The sequence below is a fragment of the Lipophrys pholis genome (genome assembly GCF_963383615.2).
Source record: "Lipophrys pholis genome assembly, contig: SCAFFOLD_28, whole genome shotgun sequence".
In the NCBI taxonomy this organism is placed as follows: domain Eukaryota; kingdom Metazoa; phylum Chordata; class Actinopteri; order Blenniiformes; family Blenniidae; genus Lipophrys; species Lipophrys pholis.
In genome coordinates, this window is record NW_028292088.1 from 1,316,655 (window position 1) to 1,341,157 (window position 24,503).

Here is a 24,503-nt window from a genome sequence, read left to right on the forward strand (position 1 = left end):
GTGCTGCGCCGTGACTGGGCCAGTTCACCGGGTCTGTACCGGGTCTGTACCAGGGCTCAGTGGGTGTGTACCAGGGCTCTGTAGGTCTGTACCAGGGCTCAGTGGGTGTGTACCAGGGTTCAGTGGGTGTGTACCAGGGCTCAGTGGGTGTGTACCAGGGTTCAGTGGGTGTGTACCAGGGCTCAGTGGGTGTGTACCAGTGCTATGTAGGTCTGTACCAGGGCTCAGTGGGTGTGTACCAGGGTTCAGTGGGTGTGTACCAGGGTTCAGTGGGTGTGTACCAGGGTTCAGTGGGTGTGTACCAGTGCTATGTAGGTCTGTACCAGGGCTCAGTGGGTGTGTACCAGTGCTCAGTGGGTGTGTACCAGGGTTCAGTGGGTGTGTACCAGTGCTCAGTGGGTGTGTACCAGTGCTCAGTGGGTGTGTACCAGGGTTCAGTGGGTGTGTACCAGGGCTCAGTGGGTGTGTACCAGTGCTCAGTGGGTGTGTACCAGGGTTCAGTGGGTGTGTACCAGTGCTCAGTGGGTGTGTACCAGGGCTCTGTAGGTCTGTACCAGGGCTCAGTGGGTGTGTACCAGTGCTCAGTGGGTGTGTACCAGGGTTCAGTGGGTGTGTACCAGTGCTCAGTGGGTCTGTACCAGGGCTCAGTGGGTGTGTACCAGGGTTCAGTGGGTGTGTACCAGGGCTCAGTGGGTGTGTACCAGGGCTCAGTAGGTGGGTACCAGGGCTCAGTGGGTGTGTACCAGGGCTCAGTAGGTGTGTACCAGGGCTCAGTAGGTGTGTACCAGGGCTCAGTAGATCTGTACCAGGGTTCAGTAGGTGTGTACCAGCATGTGGAGGTACTCACTAAGTGACTTCAGAAATGTTATTGTTTCACAGTGAAGCCAAACATTATATTATATTATATTATATATATATTATATATATATTATATTATTTATATTATATTTATTATATTATATATATTATATTATATTACATAATAAAGAATACAATATATTCTGCTCAAGATTCCAAAATTCTCAATAATCTGTTCATGAAAATGAACTTATTGATTTGGACTAAAAGAAGTTGTCCTGTGATGGACGAGCGACGTCTCCAGGTGAATCCTGCCCTCACCTGCCCTCACCTCTCCAGGTGAATCCTGCCCTCACCTGCCCTCACCTCTCCAGGTGAATCCTGCCCTCACCTGCCCTCACCTCACACAGTCTAGAAGATGGATGTATAAAAAAATTAAAGAGGTCCCAGAAAAGAGCCTTGGTGAATTACATTACATATTATATTACATTACACATTATATTACATTACATATTATATTATATTACATTACATATTATATTACATTACATATTATATTACATTACATATTATATTATATTACATTACATATTATATTACATTACACATTATATTACATTACATATTATATTATATTACATTACATATTATATTACATTACATATTATATTACATTACATATTATATTACATTACACATTATATTACATTACATATTATATTACATTACACATTATATTACATTACATATTATATTACATTACACATTATATTACATTACACATTATATTACATTACATCAGTTAATATAAAGAAAATCTAAGTAGAACCAAAGTTTGATGAATCAACAGTTTATCTTTATGCCTGTTTGAGTTGAGCTTTGTGAACTCGCAATGGAAAACTCTGAGTTCCACGTGTTTGTCAAGATCATCTTTTCAGAACCCCTACCCCTACCCCTACCCCTACCCCCACCCCTACCCCTACCCCCACCCCTACCCCCACCCCTACCCCTACCCCTACCCCTACCACACAATCTGAAGACATTGACTTCAAAACGTCCTGCACTGTCTCTTTAAGAGGAGCGGCTCTGGCACTGTCTCTCTAAGAGAAGTGACTCTGGTACTGTCTCTTTAAGAGAACTGACTCTAGTACTGTCTCTCTAAGAGAAGTGACTCTGGTACTGTCTCTCTAAGAGGAGTGACTCTGGTACTGTTTCTCTAAGAGGAGTGACTCTGGTACTGTCTCTCTAAGAGGAGTGACTCTGGTACTGTTTCTCTAAGAGGAGTGACTCTGGTACTGTCTCTTTAAGAGGAGTGAGGTTGTACGGTCTCTTTAAGAGGAGTGACTCTGGTATGGTCTCTAAGAAAAGTGACTCTAGTACCGTCTCTTTAAGAGGAGGGACTCTGGTCCCGTCTCTAAGCGAAATGACTCTGGTACTGTCTCTTTAAGAGGAGTGACTCTGGTACTGTCTCTTTAAGAGAAGTGACTCTGGTACTCTCTTTAAGAGGAGTGACTCTGGTACTGTCTCTCTAAGAGAAGTGACTCTGGTACTCTCTTTAAGAGGAGTGACTCTGGTACTGTCTCTATAAGAGAAGTGACTCTGGTACTGTCTCTTTAAGAGGAGTGACTCTGGTACTGTCTCTCTAAGCGAAATGACTCTGGTACTGTCTCTTTAAGAGAAGTGACTCTGGTACTGTCTCTCTAAGCGAAATGACTCTGATACTGTCTCTCTAAGAGGAGTGACTCTGGTACTGTCTCTTTAAGAGAAGTGACTCTGGTACTGTCTCTCTAAGCGAATTGACTGGTACTGTCTCTCTAAGAGAAGTGACTCTGGTACTGTCTCTTTAAGAGAAGTGACTCTGGTACTGTCTCTCTAAGCGAAATGACTGGTACTGTCTCTCTAAGAGAAGTGACTCTGGTACTGTCTCTCTAAGAGAAGTGACTCTGGTACTGTCTCTCTAAGCGAAATGACTGGTACTGTCTCTCTAAGAGAAGTGACTCTGGTACTGTCTCTCTAAGAGAAGTGACTCTGGTACTGTCTCTCTAAGCGAAATGACTCTGGTACTGTCTCTTTAAGAGGAGTGACTCTGGTACTGTCTCTCTAAGAGGAGTGACTCTGGTACTGTCTCTCTAAGAGGAGTGACTCTGGTACTGTCTCTATAAGAGAAGTGACTCTGGTACTGTCTCTCTAAGAGGAGTGACTCTGGTACTGTCTCTATAAGAGAAGTGACTGTGGTACTGTCTCTCTAAGAGGAGTGACTCTGGTACTGTCTCTTTAAGAGGAGTGACTCTGGTACTTCTCTCTAAGAGAAGTGACTCTGGTACTGTCTCTTTAAGAGAAGTGACTCTGGTACTCTCTTTAAGAGGAGTGACTCTGGTACTGTCTCTCTAAGAGAAGTGACTCTGGTACTGTCTCTCTAAGAGGAGTGACTCTGGTACTGTCTCTAAGCGAAATGACTCTGGTACTGTCTCTCTAAGAGAAGTGACTCTGGTACCGTCTCTTTAAGAGAAGTGACTCTGGTACTCTCTTTAAGAGGAGTGACTCTGGTACTGTCTCTCTAAGAGAAGTGGCTCTACTCTGGTACTGTCTCTTTAAGAGGAGTGACTCTGGTACTGTCTCTATAAGAGAAGTGACTCTGGTACTGTCTCTCTGAGTGACTCTGGTACTGTCTCTTTAAGAGAAGTGACTCTGGTACTGTCTCTTTAAGAGGAGTGACTCTGGTACTGTCTCTATAAGAGAAGTGACTCTGGTACTGTCTCTCTGAGTGACTCTGGTACTGTCTCTCTAAGAGAAGTGACTCTGGTACTGTCTCTATAAGAGGAGTGACTCTGGTACTGTCTCTATAAGAGAAGTGACTCTGGTACCGTCTCTATAAGAGGAGTGACTCTGGTACTGTCTCTCTAAGAGGAGTGACTCTGGTACTGTCTCTAAGCGAAATGACTCTGGTACTGTCTCTCTAAGAGAAGTGACTCTGGTACCGTCTCTTTAAGAGAAGTGACTCTGGTACTCTCTTTAAGAGGAGTGACTCTGGTACTGTCTCTCTAAGAGAAGTGGCTCTACTCTGGTACGGTCTCTTTAAGAGGAGTGACTCTGGTACTGTCTCTATAAGAGAAGTGACTCTGGTACTGTCTCTCTGAGTGACTCTGGTACTGTCTCTTTAAGAGAAGTGACTCTGGTACTGTCTCTTTAAGAGAAGTGACTCTGGTACTGTCTCTTTAAGAGAAGTGACTCTGGTACTGTCTCTATAAGAGAAGTGACTGTGGTACTGTCTCTCTAAGAGGAGTGACTCTGGTACTGTCTCTTTAAGAGGAGTGACTCTGGTACTGTCTCTTTAAGAGAAGTGACTCTGGTACTGTCTCTATAAGAGAAGTGACTGTGGTACTGTCTCTCTAAGAGGAGTGACTCTGGTACTGTCTCTTTAAGAGGAGTGACTCTGGTACTGTCTCTCTAAGAGAAGTGGCTCTACTCTGGTACGGTCTCTTTAAGAGGAGTGACTCTGGTACTGTCTCTATAAGAGAAGTGACTCTGGTACTGTCTCTCTGAGTGACTCTGGTACTGTCTCTTTAAGAGAAGTGACTCTGGTACTGTCTCTTTAAGAGAAGTGACTCTGGTACTGTCTCTATAAGAGAAGTGACTGTGGTACTGTCTCTATAAGAGAAGTGACTGTGGTACTGTCTCTTTAAGAGAAGTGACTCTGGTACTGTCTCTATAAGAGAAGTGACTGTGGTACTGTCTCTTTAAGAGGAGTGACTCTGGTACTGTCTCTATAAGAGAAGTGACTGTGGTACTGTCTCTCTAAGAGGAGTGACTCTGGTACTGTCTCTTTAAGAGGAGTGACTCTGGTACTGTCTCTTTAAGAGGAGTGACTCTGTGCCTGCAGGTTGCAGAAGGCCAGGAGATCTGTGTGATTGAAGCCATGAAGATGCAGAACAGTCTGACTGCAGCCAAACAAGCCAAGGTAAGAAGAGCGGACCAGCTGACGTTCTTCAGAGGAGTGAACGTGTGAATGAGTGAACGTGTGTTTGTGCCTCGCAGGTGAAGGTGGTTCACTGTCGGTCCGGGGAGACAGTGGGAGAAGGAGACCTGCTGGTGGAGCTGGAATGAGACCAGAACTCCACCTGGGTGGAGGTGACCGAGTGATGATCCTCCGTCATGAGTCTCCTGCTTCTAAAGCTACTAGTTTGATCGTCAGTTCACCCACGTGTTGTTTCCATGGTAACGTTCCCTCCTCGGACCTGTGGCTGACACGTTTCCATGGTAACGTTCCCTCCTCGGACCTGTGGCTGACACGTTTCCATGGTAACGTTCCCTCCTCGGACCTGTGGCTGACACGTTTCCATGGTAACGTTCCCTCCTCGGACCTGTGGCTGACATGTTTCCATGGTAACACCTCCTCGTCAGACCTGTGGCTGACACGTTTCCATGGTAACGCCTCCTCGTCAGACCTGTGGCTGACACGTTTCCATGGTAACGCCTCCTCGTCAGACCTGTGGCTGACACGTCTCCATGGTAATGGCTGCTCATACTCCAGCTCCCAGTGCCTTCGATTCCTGCAGAACTTCTCGTCTGTTTTTCCTCAAACGTCTGTAGAACTAATAAAGACTTGTTTTCCACTTCCAACTGATTGTTGATAGTTCGTGAACGAGTGATGGTGGAGTGACGGGGTGATGATGGAGTGAACTAGTGATGGGGTGATGGTAGAGTGAATAAGTGATGGTGGAGTGACGGGGTGATGATGGAGTGAATGAGTGATGGTGGAGTGAATGAGTGATGGTGGAGTGACGGGGTGATGGTGGAGTTACGGGGTGAATGAGTGATGGTGGAGTGACGTAATGGGGTGATGGTAGAGTGAATGGGTGATGGTGGAGTGACGGGGTGAATGAGTGATGGTGGAGTGACGTAATGGGGTGATGGTGGAGTGAATGAGTGATGGTGGGGTGATGGAGTGATGGGGTGATGAAGTGAACGAGTGATGGGGTGATGGTAGAGTGAATGAGTGATGGAGTGATGGTGGAGTGACGTGGTGATGGTAGAGTGAACAAGTGATGGGGTGATGGTGGAGTGAAAGAGTGATGGTGGAGTGACGGGGTGATGGTGGAGTGAACGAGTGATGGTAGAGTGAATGGGTGATGGTGGAGTGACGGGGTGAATGAGTGATGGTGGAGTGACGTAATGGGGTGATGGTAGAGTGAATGGGTGATGGTGGAGTGACGGGGTGAATGAGTGATGGTGGAGTGACGTAATGGGGTGATGGTGGAGTGAATGAGTGATGGTGGGGTGATGGAGTGATGGGGTGATGAAGTGAACGAGTGATGGGGTGATGGTAGAGTGAATGAGTGATGGAGTGATGGTGGAGTGATGTGATGGTGGAGTGACGTGGTGATGGTAGAGTGAACAAGTGATGGGGTGATGGTGGAGTGAAAGAGTGATGGTGGAGTGACGGGGTGATGGTGGAGTGAACGAGTGATGGTAGAGTGAATGGGTGATGGTGGAGTGACGGGGTGAATGAGTGATGGTGGAGTGACGTAATGGGGTGATGGTGGAGTGAATGAGTGATGGTGGGGTGACGGGGTGATGGTGGAGTGATGGGGTGATGGTGAAGTGACGGGGTGAATGAGTGATGGTGGAGTGACGTAATGGGGTGATGGTGGAGTGAATGAGTGATGGTGGGGTGATGGAGTGACTTGATAGTGGAGTGATGGGGTGATGAAGTGAACGAGTGATGGGGTGATGGTAGAGTGAATGAGTGATGGAGTTACGGGGTGATGGTGGAGTGATGTGATGGTGGAGTGACGTGGTGATGGTAGAGTGAACAAGTGATGGGGTGATGGTGGAGTGAACGAGTGATGGTAGAGTGACGTGGTGATGGTAGAGTGAACAAGTGATGGGGTGATGGTGGAGTGAACGAGTGATGGTAGAGTGACGGGGTGATGGAGTGACGTCTGAGTCTCCAGTCCGTCGTTCAGTCAGAGGTTTTCTACAAAATAACAGGAGGCGTGTCCTTCAGGAGGAGGCGTCTCCTTCAGGAGGAGGTGTCTCGTTCAGGAGGAGGCGTCTCCTTCAGGAGGAGGCGTCTCGAGCTACACTAATGTAATACACACTGCACGGTGAGAGAGGGGCGAGCGACACTAATGCAATACACACTGCACGGTGAGAGAGGGGCGAGCTACACTAATGTAATACACACTGCACGGTGAGAGAGGGGCGAGCTACACTAATGCAATACACACTGCACGGTGAGAGAGGGGCGAGCTACACTAATGTAATACACACTGCATGGTGAGAGAGGGGCGAGCGACACTAATGTAATACACACTGCATGGTGAGAGAGGGGCGAGCGACACTAATGTAATACACACTGCACGGTGAGAGAGGGGCGAGCGACACTAATGCAATACACACTGCACGGTGAGAGAGGGGCGAGCTACACTAATGTAATACACACTGCATGGTGAGAGAGGGGCGAGCTACACTAATGTAATACACACTGCACGGTGAGAGAGGGGCGAGCTACACTAATGTAATACACACTGCACGGTGAGAGAGGGGCGAGCGACACTAATGCAATACACACTGCATGGTGAGAGAGGGGCGAGCTACACTAATGTAATACACACTGCACGGTGAGAGAGGGGCGAGCTACACTAATGCAATACACACTGCACGGTGAGAGAGGGGCGAGCTACACTAATGTAATACACACTGCACGGTGAGAGAGGGGCGAGCTACACTAATGCAATACACACTGCACGGTGAGAGAGGGGCGAGCTACACTAATGTAATACACACTGCACGGTGAGAGAGGGGCGAGCTACACTAATGTAATACACACTGCACGGTGAGAGAGGGGCGAGCGACACTAATGCACCATCAGTGTAGATCAGGAGGAAACAAGCTGAAGCAGCAAGAGACCAGGAACCAGGGAGGACAGTACTCACAGTAACTATGTACTCTATAAGAGGAGGTTTTATTCACACACAAGAAAGTATTGTAGATAATCTTAAAGTATTAATAACATACTTTGCATACAGCCCCCCCCCCCCCCCCCCCCCACCACCACCACCATGAATACTCGCCCCTGCACAGAATTATATAAATAAGCAGAAACGGAGTTTTTGTTTTTGTACTAAACACTCCGGGCACCAGGTGGCGGTAGTGCGCCTCCAAAGCTGCGTCACCCTCCATCAAACTGGGAAAAAGAAGAAGAAATAAGCTGTGTTTGCCTCGACGAGGCCGCCATCTTGGACCGGGCGTCCGTCACGTCTTGACCGGAGGAGAAGAACCGGAGGAGGAAGAGAGGAACCGGAGGAGGAAGAGAGGAACCGGAGGAGGAAGAGAGGAGCCGGAGGAAGAATAGAGCAACCGGAGGAGGAGAAGAAGAACCGGAGGAGGAGGGATGCCGGAGTCGTGCGCCGCGTGGGGCTGTAAGAACCGCCGCACGCTGCGGACCAAGACTCAGGGAATCAGCTTCCATAAGTAAGAGTCCGCAGGGTTCTGGTTCTGGTTCTGGTTCTGGTTCTGGTTCTTAAAGAACTGAGTGCAAAAGCCTCCTGTAGAGGTCTGTAAGCGAACCAACCACTAGGGGGCGTCAAAGGTAAACAAACAGCGATAACGTGGATATAAAGTGAAGTAAAATACACAGAGTCCTTCAGTTTGGGAACGTGTACATAGAAGTACATAGAAGTACATAGAAATACCCAGTTTAACTCGGTGGCTGCGGATCCGAGCCGTTTTCCAGGTTTTATTAGGGAGATACACGTTTTACATTTGTTCCACAAACAAGGAAAAGGTGTATTTCTCCTAGTATTTCGACAAAAGTATTATAGTATTTATGACATCAGAGGAAAAGGAGTCCAGATTATCCATAAAATGGGAATATAATCTCAGCCTCTGGGTTAAAAAAAACATCAACTTTAAACCTGAGAATGAAGGATTAATACTGCCCCCCCACCCCCCACCCCCCATCCCCCCACACCCCCCCCCCCCCCCCCGCAGGTTCCCTCAGCAGAAGAGTCTGCGGCGGCAGTGGGAGGCGGCTCTGAGGAGGCGGGGCTTCTCCGCCACCAGCTCCTCCGTCCTCTGCAGCCATCACTTCCGGCCGGAGGACCTGGACCTGACGGGTCAGATTGTCCGGGTCAGGGCCGGGGTCCGACCCTCCGTCTTCTGCTCCGCCCGGCCCCGGGGGGTGCGCTTCATTTCATCACCTCGACCCCCCAGACGTCACTGCAGACGTCAGCCTGGTCACTGTGTCCTCCTCCATTCCAGACGCTGAGCAGCAGGTCCAGACGTCCTGCAGACAGAGCGGAGGAGGAGGCGGACTGTGCTCCTCCTGCTCCTCCTCTTCCTCCTGCTCCTCCTCTTCCTCCTCCTCCTCCTCTGTCTGGAGAAGCCGAGTCACAGTCCAGTGTTGTGAGTATCAGCAGCTCTGGGTGAGCTCAGTGTTTCCAGCGATCAGCTCTGATTGGTCGCTGCTGTTTGTGTCTCCTGATCATCACCCTGAACCACTGAGTATTTTTTGAAGTGTGAAGATCTGAAAACTACAAACAACAATTATGCCTCTGGAACTAGTTTTCTCTTTCAAAAATTCAGAATTTCAATGGTTAAAAACTCAGATTTATCTTCAAGTTGTGACTTTTCTCGTTCTGGATTCAGCCTCATTTCTCAGAATTCAGAGTTTTTCCTTCTTCTGAGCTAGAAAATTGTTCCCTAGAAATATTTCCAAGCTCTTTGAGTGGAAAACTAGTCCAGGATTAGAACACCGGGGGATTACCACTACCGCCCACTGGGGGGGGTTATTACCACTACCGCCCACCGGGGGGCGGTGGGGGTGTTATTACCACTATTGGCCACATGGGGAGTAATTACCACTATCGGCCACCGGGGGGGGGGGGGGGGTTACCACCCTTGGCCACCGGGGGTAAATACCACTCGCGACCACCGGGGGTGACTATCACTAGCTACCACTGGGGGTGAATACCACTCGCAGCCACCAGGGGAGTGTTTACCACTCGCGGCCACCGGGGGTAAATACCACTAGCTACCAGCGGGGGGGTGATTACCACTAGCGGCCACCGGGGGTAAATACCACTAGCTACCACCGGGGGCGTGATTACCACCCATGGCCACCGGGGGAGTGTTTACCACTAGCGGCCACCGGGGGTAAATACCACTAGCTACCACCGGGGGTAAATACCACTATCTACCACCGGGGGCGTGATTACCACCCATGGCCACCGGGGGAGTGTTTACCACTAGCGGCCACCGGGGGTAAATACCACTAGCTACCACCAGGGGTAAATACCACTAGCTACCACCGGGGGTAAATACCACTATCTACCACCGGGGGTGAATACCACTAGCTACCACCAGGGGTAAATACCACTAGCTACCACCAGGGGTAAATACCACTAGCTACCACCGGGGGAGTGTTTACCACTCGCGGCCACCGGGGGTAAATACCACTAGCTACCACCAGGGGTAAATACCACTATCTACCACCGGGGGGGTGATTACCACTAGCGGGGTGAGGTGGTAGCAGTGGGCATCAGGATGGACTGTAACCCCTCCCCCCTCCCTCCCTCCCTCCCCCCTCCCACCAGGACCACTCGTACGCGCTGCCCGAGTCCTTCAGCCACCTGAAGACCCGGCTGGGCGGGGCCTTGTCCCGGGTGGACATTCTGGAGAGACAGATGAGGAACGCTAAGGACCGAGAGCGGCGGGCCAAGAACATGCTGCAGCTCCTGCTGGCCTACCTGAGGAGGAAGAACCTTCTGAGCCCGGAGCTGAGGGACCGGTTCCAGTTCTACTCGGGGAAAAGCCTCTGAGGGGTTTTGGACTTGGATTGAAGGCGGGATTATCGCTGGACTTCCTGTCCCGGGACGTCGTCCGGCAGCTCGTGTCCTCAGAGTTGATGTTTGAGAGAGAAAACAGACAATCGGTTCTAATCTGCTGGGATTTTTCACAATAAAGTCAATAAAACATCCTGATGCATCTCATTTGAAGTATTGCAGTACATTGAGAATATCAACCCTCAGATTAAGATTATCTCCTTCCAGTCATGTCTCACTTCAATCTTAGGGATTCTCACTCTGTTGTCTTTTCATTGCTTTCAGCAGCGGGACGACGTCCAGACGTCCACAAAACTGTCAACATCCTCACCAAATACAAATCAAAGTATTTTGGTGCAGTAGCAGAGAATAAGGATACTGTATAATGTACACATACACATGCATACAAATACACATTAAACATTTTGAGTTGGACGGTGTTCAAGATAAACAATTACCTGTCTAGTCCAGCTGCTCCACCCATGACCTCCTTCTCAGAGTCTTGTCCAGCTGCTCCACCCACGACCTCCTCCTCAGAGTCTAAGCCAGCTGCTCCACCCACGACCTCCTCCTGAGAGTCTAGGTCAGCTACTCCACCCACGACCTCCTTCTCAGAGTCTAGTCCAGCTGCTCCACCCATGACCTCCTCCTGAGAGTCTAGCCCAGCTGCTCCACCCACGACCTCCTCCGGAGAGTCTAAGCCAGCTGCTCCACCCACGACCTCCTCCTGAGAGTCTTGTCCAGCTGCTCCACCCACGGCCTCCTTCTCAGAGTCTTGTCCAGCTGCTCCACCCACGACCTCCTCCTGCAAGTCTAGGCCAGCTGCTCCACCCACGACCTCCTTCTCAGAGTCTAGTCCAGCTGCTCCACCCACGACCTCCTCCTCCGAGTCTAGGCCAGCTGCTCCACCCATGACCACCTCCTGTGAGTCTAAGCCAGCTGCTCCACCCACGACCTCCTCCTGAGAGTCTTGTCCAGCTGCTCCACCCACGACCTCCTTCTCAGAGTCTAGTCCAGCTGCTCCACCCACGACCACCTCCTGCGAGTCTAGGCCAGCTGCTCCACCCACGACCACCTCCTGCGAGTCTAGGCCAGCTGCTCCACCCATGACCTCCTCCTGAGAGTCTAGCCCAGCTGCTCCACCCATGACCTCCTCCTGAGAGTCTTGTCCAGCTGCTCCACCCACGGCCTCCTTCTCAGAGTCTTGTCCAGCTGCTCCACCCTCGACCTCCTCCTGCGAGTCTAGGCCAGCTGCTCCACCCACGACCTCCTTCTCAGAGTCTAGTCCAGCTGCTCCACCCACGACCTCCTCCTGCGAGTCTAGCCCAGCTGCTCCACCCATGACCTCCTCCTGAGAGTCTAGCCCAGCTGCTCCACCCATGACCTCCTCCTGAGAGTCTAGCCCAGCTGCTCCACCCACGACCTCCTCCGGAGAGTCTAAGCCAGCTGCTCCACCCACGACCTCCTCCTGAGAGTCTTGTCCAGCTGCTCCACCCACGGCCTCCTTCTCAGAGTCTTGTCCAGCTGCTCCACCCACGACCTCCTCCTGCAAGTCTAGGCCAGCTGCTCCACCCACGGCCTCCTTCTCAGAGTCTTGTCCAGCTGCTCCACCCACGACCTCCTCCTGTGAGTCTAGGCCAGCTGCTCCACCCACGACCTCCTTCTCAGAGTCTAGTCCAGCTGCTCCACCCACGACCTCCTCCTGCGAGTCTAGGCCAGCTGCTCCACCCATGACCTCCTCCTGAGAGTCTAGCCCAGCTGCTCCACCCATGACCTCCTCCTGAGAGTCTTGTCCAGCTGCTCCACCCACGACCTCCTCCTGAGAGTCTTGTCCAGCTGCTCCACCCACGGCCTCCTTCTCAGAGTCTAGTCCAGCTGCTCCACCCACGACCTCCTCCTGAGAGTCTTGTCCAGCTGCTCCACCCACGGCCTCCTTCTCAGAGTCTTGTCCAGCTGCTCCACCCATGGCCTCCTCCTGAGAGTCTAGCCCAGCTGCTCCACCCATGACCTCCTCCTGAGAGTCTAGGCCAGCTGCTCCACCCACGGCCTCCTTCTCAGAGTCTTGTCCAGCTGCTCCACCCATGACCTCCTCCTGAGAGTCTAGCCCAGCTGCTCCACCCATGACCTCCTCCTGAGAGTCTTGTCCAGCTGCTCCACCCACGACCTCCTCCTGAGAGTCTAGGCCAGCTGCTCCACCCACGGCCTCCTTCTCAGAGTCTTGTCCAGCTGCTCCACCCATGACCTCCTCCTGAGAGTCTAGCCCAGCTGCTCCACCCACGACCTCCTTCTCAGAGTCTAGTCCAGCTGCTCCACCCACGACCTCCTCCTGAGAGTCTAGGCCAGCTGCTCCACCCACGGCCTCCTTCTCAGAGTCTTGTCCAGCTGCTCCACCCATGACCTCCTCCTGAGAGTCTAGCCCAGCTGCTCCACCCATGACCTCCTCCTGAGAGTCTTGTCCAGCTGCTCCACCCATGACCTCCTCCTGAGAGTCTAGGCCAGCTGCTCCACCCACGGCCTCCTTCTCAGAGTCTAGTCCAGCTGCTCCACCCACGACCTCCTCCTGAGAGTCTAGGCCAGCTGCTCCACCCACGGCCTCCTTCTCAGAGTCTTGTCCAGCTGCTCCACCCACGACCTCCTCCTGCGAGTCTAGGCCAGCTGCTCCACCCATGACCTCCTCCTGAGAGTCTAGCCCAGCTGCTCCACCCATGACCTCCTCCTGAGAGTCTTGTCCAGCTGCTCCACCCATGACCTCCTCCTGAGAGTCTAGGCCAGCTGCTCCACCCACGGCCTCCTTCTCAGAGTCTAGTCCAGCTGCTCCACCCACGACCTCCTCCTGAGAGTCTAGGCCAGCTGCTCCACCCACGGCCTCCTTCTCAGAGTCTTGTCCAGCTGCTCCACCCACGACCTCCTCCTGCGAGTCTAGGCCAGCTGCTCCACCCATGACCTCCTCCTGAGAGTCTAGCCCAGCTGCTCCACCCATGACCTCCTCCTGAGAGTCTTGTCCAGCTGCTCCACCCACGACCTCCTCCTGCGAGTCTAGGCCATTACATTAGCCTCCTCTCTCCCTCCTTCCCCTCCACCACTCCTTCCTCTCCACCTCTACCTCCCCCACTTTCTTTTCCAGCCTACAGGAGGTAAAAGCTTCAGCACCTCCACCCTTGGCTGAGAGAGAAGTGGGCGGAGTCTGGCGGAGTTCTTCAGCTGATAAAAACAGTCTTTGTCACATGTTTGATGTGTGAGACCAAATGAAGCTCAGAGTCCAAAGTCAGGACCGGGTTCTGTTCGGATGAAGACGGGTTCTGGTAAAAGGTTCTCTCTCTGCCCTTCAGGACCGAGAACTAGAACCTGTGTTTTGTCCTGGTTGAGCTGAAGGACGTTTGCTGCCGTCCAAGACTTAATATCTAAAATACAGTTAAGAAGGACATCAGTTGTCCTCGTGTCCTCAGGAGACACCGGAGGAGACACCTCCACATACAGCTGTGTGTCTTCAGCAGAGCTGTGGAAGCTGAGACGCCGGCCAGATTCCTGAGCCTCTAATAAAGGACCTGATCAAGAAGCAGGAAGATCCACTAGGATCTAGACTGGGAGCTGTTGGGGGTCTTGATTGCTGTCTGGATTATCTAGATTAACCAGCCTGAGCAGCTCTATCTAGACAGTAAGATGATTTTCTAGATTAAACAAGCCTGAGCAGCTCTATCTAGACAGCAAGATGATTTTCTAGATTGACCAGCCTGAGCAGCTCTATCTAGACAGCAAGATGATTTTCTAGATTAACGAGCCTGAGCAGCTCTATCTAGACAGTAACATGATTTCCTAGATTAACCAGCCTGCGCAGCTCTATCTGGACAGTGAGATGATTTCTTAGATTAACCAGCCTGAGCTGCTCTATCTAGACAGTAAAATGATTTTCTAGATTAACCAGCCTGAGCAGCTCTATCTAGACAGTAACATGATTTCCTAGATTAACCGGCCTGAGCAGCTCTATCTGGACAGTGAGATGATTTCTTAGATTAACCAGCCTGAGCTGCTCTATCTAGACAGTAAAATGATTTTCTAGATTAACCAGCCTGAGCAGCTCTATCTGGACAGTGAGATGATTTCTTAGATTAACCAGCCTGAGCAGCTCTATCTAGACAGTAAAATGATTTTCTAGATTAACCAGCCTGAGCAGCTCTATCTAGACAGCAAGATGATTTTCTAGATTAACGAGCCTGAGCAGCTCTATCTAGACAGTAACATGATTTCCTAGATTAACCAGCCTGAGCAGCTCTATCTGGACAGTGAGATGATTTCTTAGATTAACCAGCCTGAGCAGCTCTATCTAGACAGCAAGATGATTTTCTAGATTAACGAGCCTGAGCAGCTCTATCTAGACAATAACATGATTTCCTAGATTAACCAGCCTGAGCAGCTCTATCTGGACAATAAGATGATTTTATAGATTAACCAGCCTGAGCAGCTCTATCTAGACAGTAACATGATTTCCTAGATTAACCAGCCTGAGCAGCTCTTCCTAGACAGTAAGATTATTTTCTAGATTAACCAGCCTGAGCAGCTCTATCTAGACAGTAAGATGATTTCTTAGATTAACCAGCCTGAGCAGCTCTATCTAGACAGGAAGATGATTTTCTAGATTAACCAGCCTGAGCAGCTCTATCTAGACAGTAACATGATTTCCTAGATTAACCAGCCTGAGCAGCTCTTCCTAGACAGTAAGATTATTTTCTAGATTAACCAGCCTGAGCAGCTCTATCTAGACAGTAAGATGATTTCTTAGATTAACCAGCCTGAGCAGCTCTATCTAGACAGGAAGATGATTTTCTAGATTAACCAGCCTGAGCAGCTCTATCTAGACAGTAACATGATTTCCTAGATTAACCAGCCTGAGCAGCTCTTCCTAGACAGTAAGATTATTTTCTAGATTAACCAGCCTGAGCAGCTCTATCTAGACAGTAAGATGATTTCTTAGATTAACCAGCCTGAGCAGCTCTATCTAGACAGTAAGATGATTTTCTAGATTAATCATCCTGAGCAGCTCTATCTAGACAGTAAGATGATTTCTTAGATTAACCAGCCTGAGCAGCTCTATCTAGACAGGAAGATGATTTTCTAGATTAACCAGCCTGAGCAGCTCTATCTAGACAGTAACATGATTTTCTAGATTAACCAGCCTGAGCAGCTCTTCCTAGACAGTAAGATTATTTTCTAGATTAACCAGCCTGAGCAGCTCTATCTAGACAGTAACATGATTTCTTAGATTAACCAGCCAGAGCAGCTCTATCTAGACAGTAAGATGATTTCTTAGATTAACCAGCCTGAGCAGCTCTATCTAGACAGTAAGATGATTTCTTAGATTAACCAGCCTGAGCAGCTCTATCTAGACAGTAAGATGATTTTCTAGATTAACCAGCCTGAGCAGCTCTATCTAGACAGTAACATGATTTTCTAGATTAACCAGCCTGAGCAGCTCTATCTAGACAGTAACATGATTTTCTAGATTAAACCAGCCTGAGCAGCTCTATCTAGACAGGAACATGATTTTTAAAGTTTGAACAAAATGATGACAGAGAACAAGCAACTTCAGAAGCACCTTTAGTGAGGAGTGGAAGTGTGTGTGTGTGTGTGTGTGTGTGTGTGTGTGTGTGTGTGTGTGTGTGTGTGTGTGTGTGTGTGTGTGTGTGTGTGTGTGTGTGTGTGTGTGTGTGTGTGCGTCTCATGTGTTGTTTGGCTCATGTCCTCTGGTACAGGTCCTCTTCTCTTCTCTTTCACTGTTTGATTATTAACTCTGTCACTTCTCTTCTCTTCCACTGTTTGAACTGAGGACTATGGTCTAAAAGCTGCAGGTTGAACTTCCTCCATCAGGTATTTTTAAATTCACACAAACAGAAATGTGTTAACCATTAACTAATGGGTTAGTTAATGGTTATAAAAGTTGTTCTAATTGATTAATGACTGAAAATCTCAGCGCTTTAAAAAGCACACACTTTATTTTGAAATCCTCACAAGTTTAGAAAGCTGATTGATGAGTTAGAGAGACTCGACCTGAGGTTGATCTAGTTTCACTAAACTCAGACTAACTGTCACTTCCAGTAAACCAGCAACAAAACTCATTAACTTACTAGTCGAGACTGATGAAGCTTCTGCTTGTGTTTGTTTACTAGTATGTCAAGAAAAAAACTGCTTTAATAGGAGTACTCTCGTCACTCGCTGTTTAAAAGTATAAACCCTCCCACTGCTAAGGTAAGAGATACTCTGATGGGTACATGAATGTTCTCCTGATGTACTGTGATGGGTACATGAATGTTCTCCTGATGTACTCTGATGGGTACATGAATGTTCTCCTGATGTACTCTGATGGGTACATGAATGTTCTCCTGATGTACTCTGATGGTTACATGAATGTTCTCCTGATGTACTCTGATGGGTACATGAATGTTCTTCTGATGTACTCTGATGGGTACATGAATGTTCTCCTGATGTACTCTGATGGGTACATGAATGTTCTCCTGATGTACTCTGATGGGTACATGAATGTTCTTCTGATGTACTCTGATGGGTACATGAATGTTCTCCTGATGTACTCTGATGGGTACATGAATGTTCTCCTGATGTACTGTGATGGGTACATGAATGTTCTCCTGATGTACTCTGATGGGTACATGAATGTTCTCCTGATGTACTCTGATGGGTACATGAATGTTCTCCTGATGTACTGTGATGGGTACATGAATGTTCTTCTGATGTACTCTGATGGGTACATGAATGTTCTCCTGATGTACTGTTTCTTTTTTTTTTTTTTTTATTATTATTCTTTCCAACAGACCATTTTTTAATCACATGGATATCTGGCAAATATTAACATAGTCAGTCAATTATAATCACACAGTTGAGTTGAGAAACACTCACACATACAACTCAGAAAGAAAAAAACAAACAAAAACAGAAACACATCAGTCATCACACAATTTAAAATTGTTTAAAGTTTAAGTTGGGACCTGCTTTAACCTCCACCCGAGACACACATCCTACATTTTCAGACATCTAGGTCACTCCGAGGGAACTTAATCCTTTGGATATATTGAAGGAAAGGACTCCAGATACTGCCACATTTGTCGGATGAGCCAATGGTTGAGAGACGGATTTTTTTCCAGTTTAATGAAATAGAGAATATCTCTTCTCCAGCGAGTATGAGAGGGAGGTCGACTCGATTTCCAGGTGATCAGTATGAGCCGTCTAGCCAAGAGAGTTGTGAACGCTATAACATCCCGTTGGGGCTTGTGGAGTGACGCTGAAGGGGAGACACCAAACGGAGCACAAAGTGCATTTGGTTTAATTGGCCTCCCCACAACCACCGACAGAGTATCAAAAATATCTGTCCAGTATTTGCAGAGAGAAGGACAGAGCCAAAAAGAGTGAATGAGATTCGCTGGTGACTGCTGACAACGATCGCATAGTGGGGACACATTCTTATACATTTTTGCTGATCGTGCTTTCGTAAAATACACACGATGTATCAGCCTACATTGAATAACACCATGTCTTGCACAAATTGAAGATTTATGTACCCTGTTCAGTATCTCTGCCCAAAGCCGGTCCGGTATCTCCATCCCCAGATCCTCACTCCAAAGGGATCTTATAGAATTAAGGGACTGCGGGCGCAATGAGTGGATTTGGTTATAAATAAGTGAACTAGTACCCTTCAAGGATGACATAGGCTTCAGGAAATTATCTAAAGGAGTACTACTGGGCAGGTTGGGAAACTCTGGGAATGTGCTGCGAACAAAACTGCGGGCCTGTAAATACCTAAAAAACTGGTGTTTAGGAAGTGAGAAAGAGTCTGAGAGCTGTTGAAAAGATGCAAATGTCTTATTAATATATAGGTCTTTAAAATGTTTAATTCCCAAATTGGACCAAATCAGGAAAGCATCGTCTGTTTGGGATGGAGGAAAAATATGGTTTGCAACAAGTGGAGCATGAACAGATATCGACTGGAGACCAAAGTGTTGTTTGAACTGAACCCAGATCTTACAAGTGTTCCTAACTGTCAGGTTGTTTGTATAAGGTGAAATGGACGAATGAATGGGTGAATGTACTAAAGCCTTCAATGACACAGGAGAGGCAGACTTGGCTTCGAAGACTAGCCATGTTGGAGTAGGTTGAAGGGCCTCAACGTCAAGCCAGTGCTTTAAGATTCTGATATTTGCGGACCAGTAGTAGAATCTGAAATTAGGCAAAGCCACTCCTCCCAGATGACGCGGTCTTTGCGAGTATAGTTTTCGCAGCCGAGCAACCTTTTTATACCAAATGTACTGCAAAATCAGACTATCTAGCTTGTGGAAGAACTTTTGGGGGGAGAAAGACTGGTATGCACTGGAAAAGATAGGAAAACCGAGGGAGGATATTCATTTTCACCGAATTGATTCGAGCGGGCAGAGATAAATTGAGTATAGACCATCGTTCAAAGTCTTCACGGACACGAGTCAGAAGCGCCTCAAAGTTGGCTTTTATATAAATCTTTAAAGTCACGTGTGACTTGGACTCCAAGATATGTAAAGCTATGGTGGGCAATCTTAAAGGGGAAATTTTGCAGTGGTAACCCTGATGCAGCAGCATTTATGGGGAGTATTTCACTTTTATTTAAGTTTAACTTATATCCTGATATTTCACCAAATGAAGTGAGAGTCGTAAGGGCAGCGGGAACAGAGACAGCCGGATTGGAAATGTACAACAGCAAATCGTCGGCATAAAGAGACACCTTCAGCTCTATACCATATCTCCGAACACCAATAATAGAGGGATTGGAACGTAAAGCCCGAGATGGAGGCTCAATGGCCAAGGCAAAAAGTAACGGGCTCAGCGGACAACCCTGTCGAGTAGAGCGATGTAAACAAAAATACTTTGAATATGTGTTGTTTGTGCAGATTGAAGCCGCGGGTGATGAATAAAGCAGCCTAATCCAGGAAATAATTTTTTTTTTTAAAGCCAAATTTCTCTAAAGTGTAAAAGAGGTAGTCGCACTCTATCCTATCAAAAGCTTTTTCTGCATCTCGGGATTCCAGAGCTTCGGGCGAATTGGAGGTGGAGGGGTTGTAAATGACATTAAAAAGACGCCTGAGGTTGGAAAAGGAGTGCCTGTTTTGGATAAATCCGGTTTGGTCTGGGGAGATGATCGATGGGAGTATAGATTCTAACCGTGAAGCTAATAATTTAGAGAGTATTTTAAAATCTGCATTAAGTAAGCTTATAGGTCGATATGAGGAACAGTTTAAAGGATCTTTGCCTGTTTTTGAGAATAACAGAGATGGATGCCTGAGACAAAGTTTCGGGAAGGCGGCCTAGTTGAAGAGATTCATTAAACATGTTGAGTAATAGGGGAGCCAATTTATTCCAACATTTTTTATAAAACTCGGCCGGATAACCATCTGGACCTGGACTTTTCCCACTTTGTAAGGAAGTAACTGCAGTTTTTAATTGAGCTGCTCTAGGCCTAGACTGCTGAGGGGATTTTTTCTCTCCCGTTAAAGGGAGGAACTCTACATTTGGAGCTTCTGTTTCTTGTCTTTCTTTCTTTCTCTCTGTGTAACAACATTACTGGAGCCACCAGACACTGCCGCTGTCTTTTTTATCCCTGACAGGAGGAGAGCAGGATCCAGGGGATCAGACCCAAGACTCACAGAGTGGGGTTACGACGGTCCTACTACCCAACCCCACCACAGCACCGGGACCCCCCCACAGCACCGGGACCCCCCCACAGCACCGGGACCCCACCGCAACGACACGGCCCTTAAACTCCAGACTGAGATTGGCTCATCATCAGACCAACGCTCATCATAGACTTTTCTTAGTATTTGTACTTATCTGGCCTGTCTGCCTCTCTCTCTCTCTCTCTTCTATTCCTCTCTCTCTCCCTCTTCTATTCCTCTCTCTCTCCCTCTTCTATTCCTCTCTCTCTCCCTCTTCTTTTCCTCTCTCTCTCCCTCTTCTATTCCTCTCTCTCCCTCTCCTATCCCATGTACTTCTCCCCCCAACCGGTCAAGGCGGATGGCCGTCCTTCCAGAGTCTAGGCTCCGCCCCACGGTTTCTTCCTGAAGAGGGAGTTCTTGAACTTCTCTCCATGCGAGGGAGTTTTTCCTGGCCACTGTTGCTTGTTACACCTGCTTGCTTTGGAAGGTTTAGTTGGGTCCTGTTGTTCTCTATCATTGTAAGAGGCTTTGAGATGTTTGTTGATGTGATTTAGCGCTTTACAAATAAAATTGAATTGAAAAAATTGAACTGAATTCCAAGCTGGTAATTGGCTCCTCGAGTTTCTCCGCCACCGATTGTTCAATAGAGGGAATGTCTAAGCCCTCAAAAAAATCCTTCAAAATTTGGAGCGGAAGTATTGTGATCCGAAGAGTAAAGAGACATGTAGAATTCCTCAAATGTCTTATTAATTTCAGAGAGGTCTGTTGTAATACCCGTGGTTGTTTGAATTTGAGGAATTTGGCGAGCTGCCGAAGCTTGACGCAACTGGTGTGCCAGAAGTCTGCTGGCCTTATCACCATGCTCGAAAGACCTAGACCTGGTCTGAAGGAGAAGTTCTGTAGATCGGTGTGTAGCAAGAACATCATAATCTGCCTGCCGCAACAAACGTTCTTTATACAGCTCAGGTGAGGGGGAGGCGGCATACCTATTATCAAGCTGAGATATTTGTTGTGCCAGATTGGTAAGTTTTTCTTTTCTGAGCTTATTCTCAGAACCAGCATATGAAATAATTTCTCCTCTAATATATACCTTTAGTGTCTCCCACAGCAGGGAGGCTGATATACCTGGGCTCATATAGGTGTCAGTAAAGAAGTCAATTTGCTGAGAGATAAAGCTCACAAAATCCTCACTGGAAAGCAAGCGTGGATTTAAACGCCACTGTGGGCGTTCATTAACTACATTTCTGAAATGTATTTTCAAGGAAACTGAGGCATGGTCAGATAATACTATGGTATTATATTTACAGTCAGAGACTGATGGGAGTAACCTATTGTCAAGGAGGAAGTAGTCGATTCGGGTATATGTATGATGAACATTTGAGAAGAAGGAATACTCCCCCCCTTCGAAGGGTTAAAGTGGCGCCAAACATCAGACACAGCAGACTCCTGCATAAAAGTCTGGATCACCTTAGAGGATCTTGAGGGTGGAGACCCTCTGGGGGAAGACCGATCCAGCTGTGGGTCTAACCAGCAGTTAAAGTCTCCCCCTAATATCAAATGATGAGAAGACATATCTGGTAGTAACGAAAAAATATGTTTAAAGAAAGAATCGTCATCAAAATCAGGAGCGTAAATATTTGCTAATATTAATATCATAGTATTGTGGATCTGACCTGTAACAATAATATATCTACCATTAGGGTCAGATATTGTGTTAGTGTGAGTGAACGGAATAGACTTATGCAATATGACAGCTACACCTCTAGATTTGCTATTGAATGATGAATGATAGATTTGCCCAACCCATCTATTCTTCAATTTAACATGGTCTGTAACTTTAAGGTGAGTTTCTTGCAAATAGATGATTTGCGCCCCCAGGTGTTGAAGGTAGTGAAGTACGTTTGATAGGATTATTAAGCCCTTTACAGTTGAGACTAGAAAATATTAAATCCCTTCCTGTTGGTATTGTTGATGTGTTAGACTGTGTCATGATAGGAAAACAAAGTTACAATATAAGAAAATAGGTGGTGGTCTGCAGAGTCCCTGAAAATATGACTGGTGTGAAAACGTACAATAAAACTCACAGAACCCATCCCCCCCCCCACATTGGCAGAAGCATCTCCCCAAACGAGACGCGCGCATCCCTCCCACATCCTGTTAACAAACGCTCTCGTCTAGTCAAACACTGAAGTAAACTCACCAACTGTTATTGGCAAGCTTGTGTGAAAGGTGACATATTGGTAAACAAAATAGTTTAATGTAAAGTAGGAACCTTAAAACTAGGCAAGATTTAATTAACTCTTCAAATATGAACATTTTCAAACATTGGAATTAGAACAAGGCACACGTCAAATAGTGATAGTAAAAGACGGTCATTTGTAGTGAACCATGTCCACAACGTTTAAGTGTCCAGAGCAGAGACGTCACCAGGCAGGACTCGTAGCTCACCTGTTCACTGGCGGGTGTATTAAACTGTTTCAGGACTGACCGCTTTCTTAATGTGTTTCTGTATGAAGTCTGAGGCTGAGGCCGGGTCGTCAAACCTGTGGGTCCGTCCATTGGGCAAAGTGATACGGAGAGTAGCTGGAAAGACGAGACCAAACTTGATGTTGGGGCATGCGTGACGCTCCCTCTTCACGGGAGTGAAGGCGGCTCGTTTTTTAGCCACCGTCGGGGTAAAGTCCGGAAATATGGAGATCCTGCTCCCGTTGTACAGCAGCGGTGACAGCTCACTGGCTCGGCGCAGGATTTGGTCGCGGACCTGGGAGAGGTTTACACGGACAACGAGTGGTCGCGGCGGCTCGCCCTCCCTGGGTTTGGCACGTAGTGAGCGGTGTGCCCGGTCCAGCACAGGCTTACCGTCCAATCGGAGCAAGTCTTTGAGGAACCCGGCCGTGAACTCGGTGGGACGAGGACCCTCCGCACCTTCAGGTAGGCCCACCAGCCGCACATTGTTCCACCTAGAGCGGCCCTCGAGGTCCTCGCACTTCTTCGCCAGCGCCTCGACCTGGGCGGTTAGCTTAGCAGCCTTCCCCTGGAGGTCGGCTAGCAGGGTAGTATGCTCGTTAGCTGATAGCTCGAGGCCTGCTACGGTCTCACCGTGAGCTTCAAGTTTACGCTCCAAAGGTCCCAAAGCCGCGGATAGTTCCCTTTTCACGGTCGCGGAAATGACAGAGTCAAACCTGGAGATGATATCCGCACGCATGTCATCCATCATCGTCTTTATGCTTGCCAGCAGGACCTCGTTAGCGTCCGTCTCCCGCGGGGGGTCGGGCTCAGGAGACAACCGGGACTTAGCCCGTCTTAGCCAGGTCGGATTTTGCTCGGCGAGTCATTTTTGTTGTCGCAGCTGAAGAGCAAAAGTCTCAAAAGTATAGAACGAGCAGTTATAATGCCCGGTGAACACGAATGGTGAGGATTATTGTGAAAATATATTGTTAAAAAGTCACATTTCAGGGAGCCACTAGGAAACACGTCCTACATCCTCAGTGCTCAGCAGCGCCCCCCTCCTGATGTACTGTGATGGTTACATGAATGTTCTCCTGATGTACTGTGATGGGTACATGAATGTTCTCCTGATGTACTGTGATGGGTACATGAATGTTCTCCTGATCAACACTGATGGGTACATGAATGTTCTCCTGATGTACTGTGATGGGTACATGAATGTTCTCCTGATCAACACTGATGGGTACATGAATGTTCTCCTGATGTACTGTGATGGGTACATGAATGTTCTCCTGATGTACTGAGATGGGTACATGAATGTTCTCCTGATGTACTGTGATGGGTACATGAATGTTCTCCTGATGTACTGAGATGGGTACATGAATGTTCTCCTGATGTACTCTGATGGGTACATGAATGTTCTCCTGATCTACTCTGATGGTTACATGAATGTTCTCCTGATCTACTCTGATGGGTACATGAATGTTCTCCTGATCAACACTGATGGTTACATGAATGTTCTCCTGATCTACTCTGATGGTTACATGAATGTTCTCCTGATCTACTCCTGATCAACACTGATGGTTACATGAATGTTCTCCTGGTGTACTCTGATGGTTACATGAATGTTCTCCTGATCAACACTGATGGTTACATGAATGTTCTCCTGATCCACCCTGATGGTTACATGAATGTTCTCCTGATGTACTCTGATGGTTACATGGATGTTCTCCTGATCAACACTGAT

At 48.0% G+C, this 24,503-nt stretch overlaps 2 protein-coding genes across 3 annotated transcripts in view; both read left to right on the top strand.

Annotated features, from left to right (window-relative positions):
* Positions 1 to 5,417, top strand: part of pcca (propionyl-CoA carboxylase subunit alpha) — a 126,411-nt gene extending 120,994 nt beyond the window's left edge. For both annotated transcript variants that reach the window (XR_013936545.1, XM_080493918.1), the window contains exons 22-23: positions 4,679 to 4,756; positions 4,834 to 5,417. Coding sequence is in view for 1 of the 2 variants with exons in the window: in XM_080493918.1 (XP_080350044.1) it covers positions 4,679 to 4,756; positions 4,834 to 4,902 (147 nt within the window). In the remaining variant the exon portion in view is untranslated. The remainder of the gene's footprint in view (positions 1 to 4,678; positions 4,757 to 4,833) is intronic.
* Positions 5,418 to 7,999: 2,582 nt separating this feature from the next.
* LOC308128195 (THAP domain-containing protein 6-like) lies at positions 8,000 to 10,780 on the top strand. The gene is made up of 4 exons (XM_080493905.1): positions 8,000 to 8,274; positions 8,794 to 8,983; positions 9,064 to 9,207; positions 10,398 to 10,780. The coding sequence occupies exons 1-4, from the start codon at positions 8,195 to 8,197 to the stop codon at positions 10,620 to 10,622; spliced, it is 639 nt and encodes a 212-aa protein (XP_080350031.1). The 5' UTR covers positions 8,000 to 8,194; the 3' UTR covers positions 10,623 to 10,780.
* Positions 10,781 to 24,503: the final 13,723 nt, after the last annotated feature.

Bases quoted from the DNA above. Each gene is read 5' to 3' on its own strand.
- LOC308128195 (XM_080493905.1), top strand. From the start codon at position 8,195: ATGCCGGAGTCGTGCGCCGCGTGGGGCTGTAAGAACCGCCGCACGCTG. The intron at 8,275-8,793 runs GTAAGAGTCCGC...CCCCCCCCGCAG, and splicing joins CAGGGAATCAGCTTCCATAA to GTTCCCTCAGCAGAAGAGTC. The intron at 8,984-9,063 runs GTGCGCTTCATT...CCTCCATTCCAG, and splicing joins GCTCCGCCCGGCCCCGGGGG to ACGCTGAGCAGCAGGTCCAG.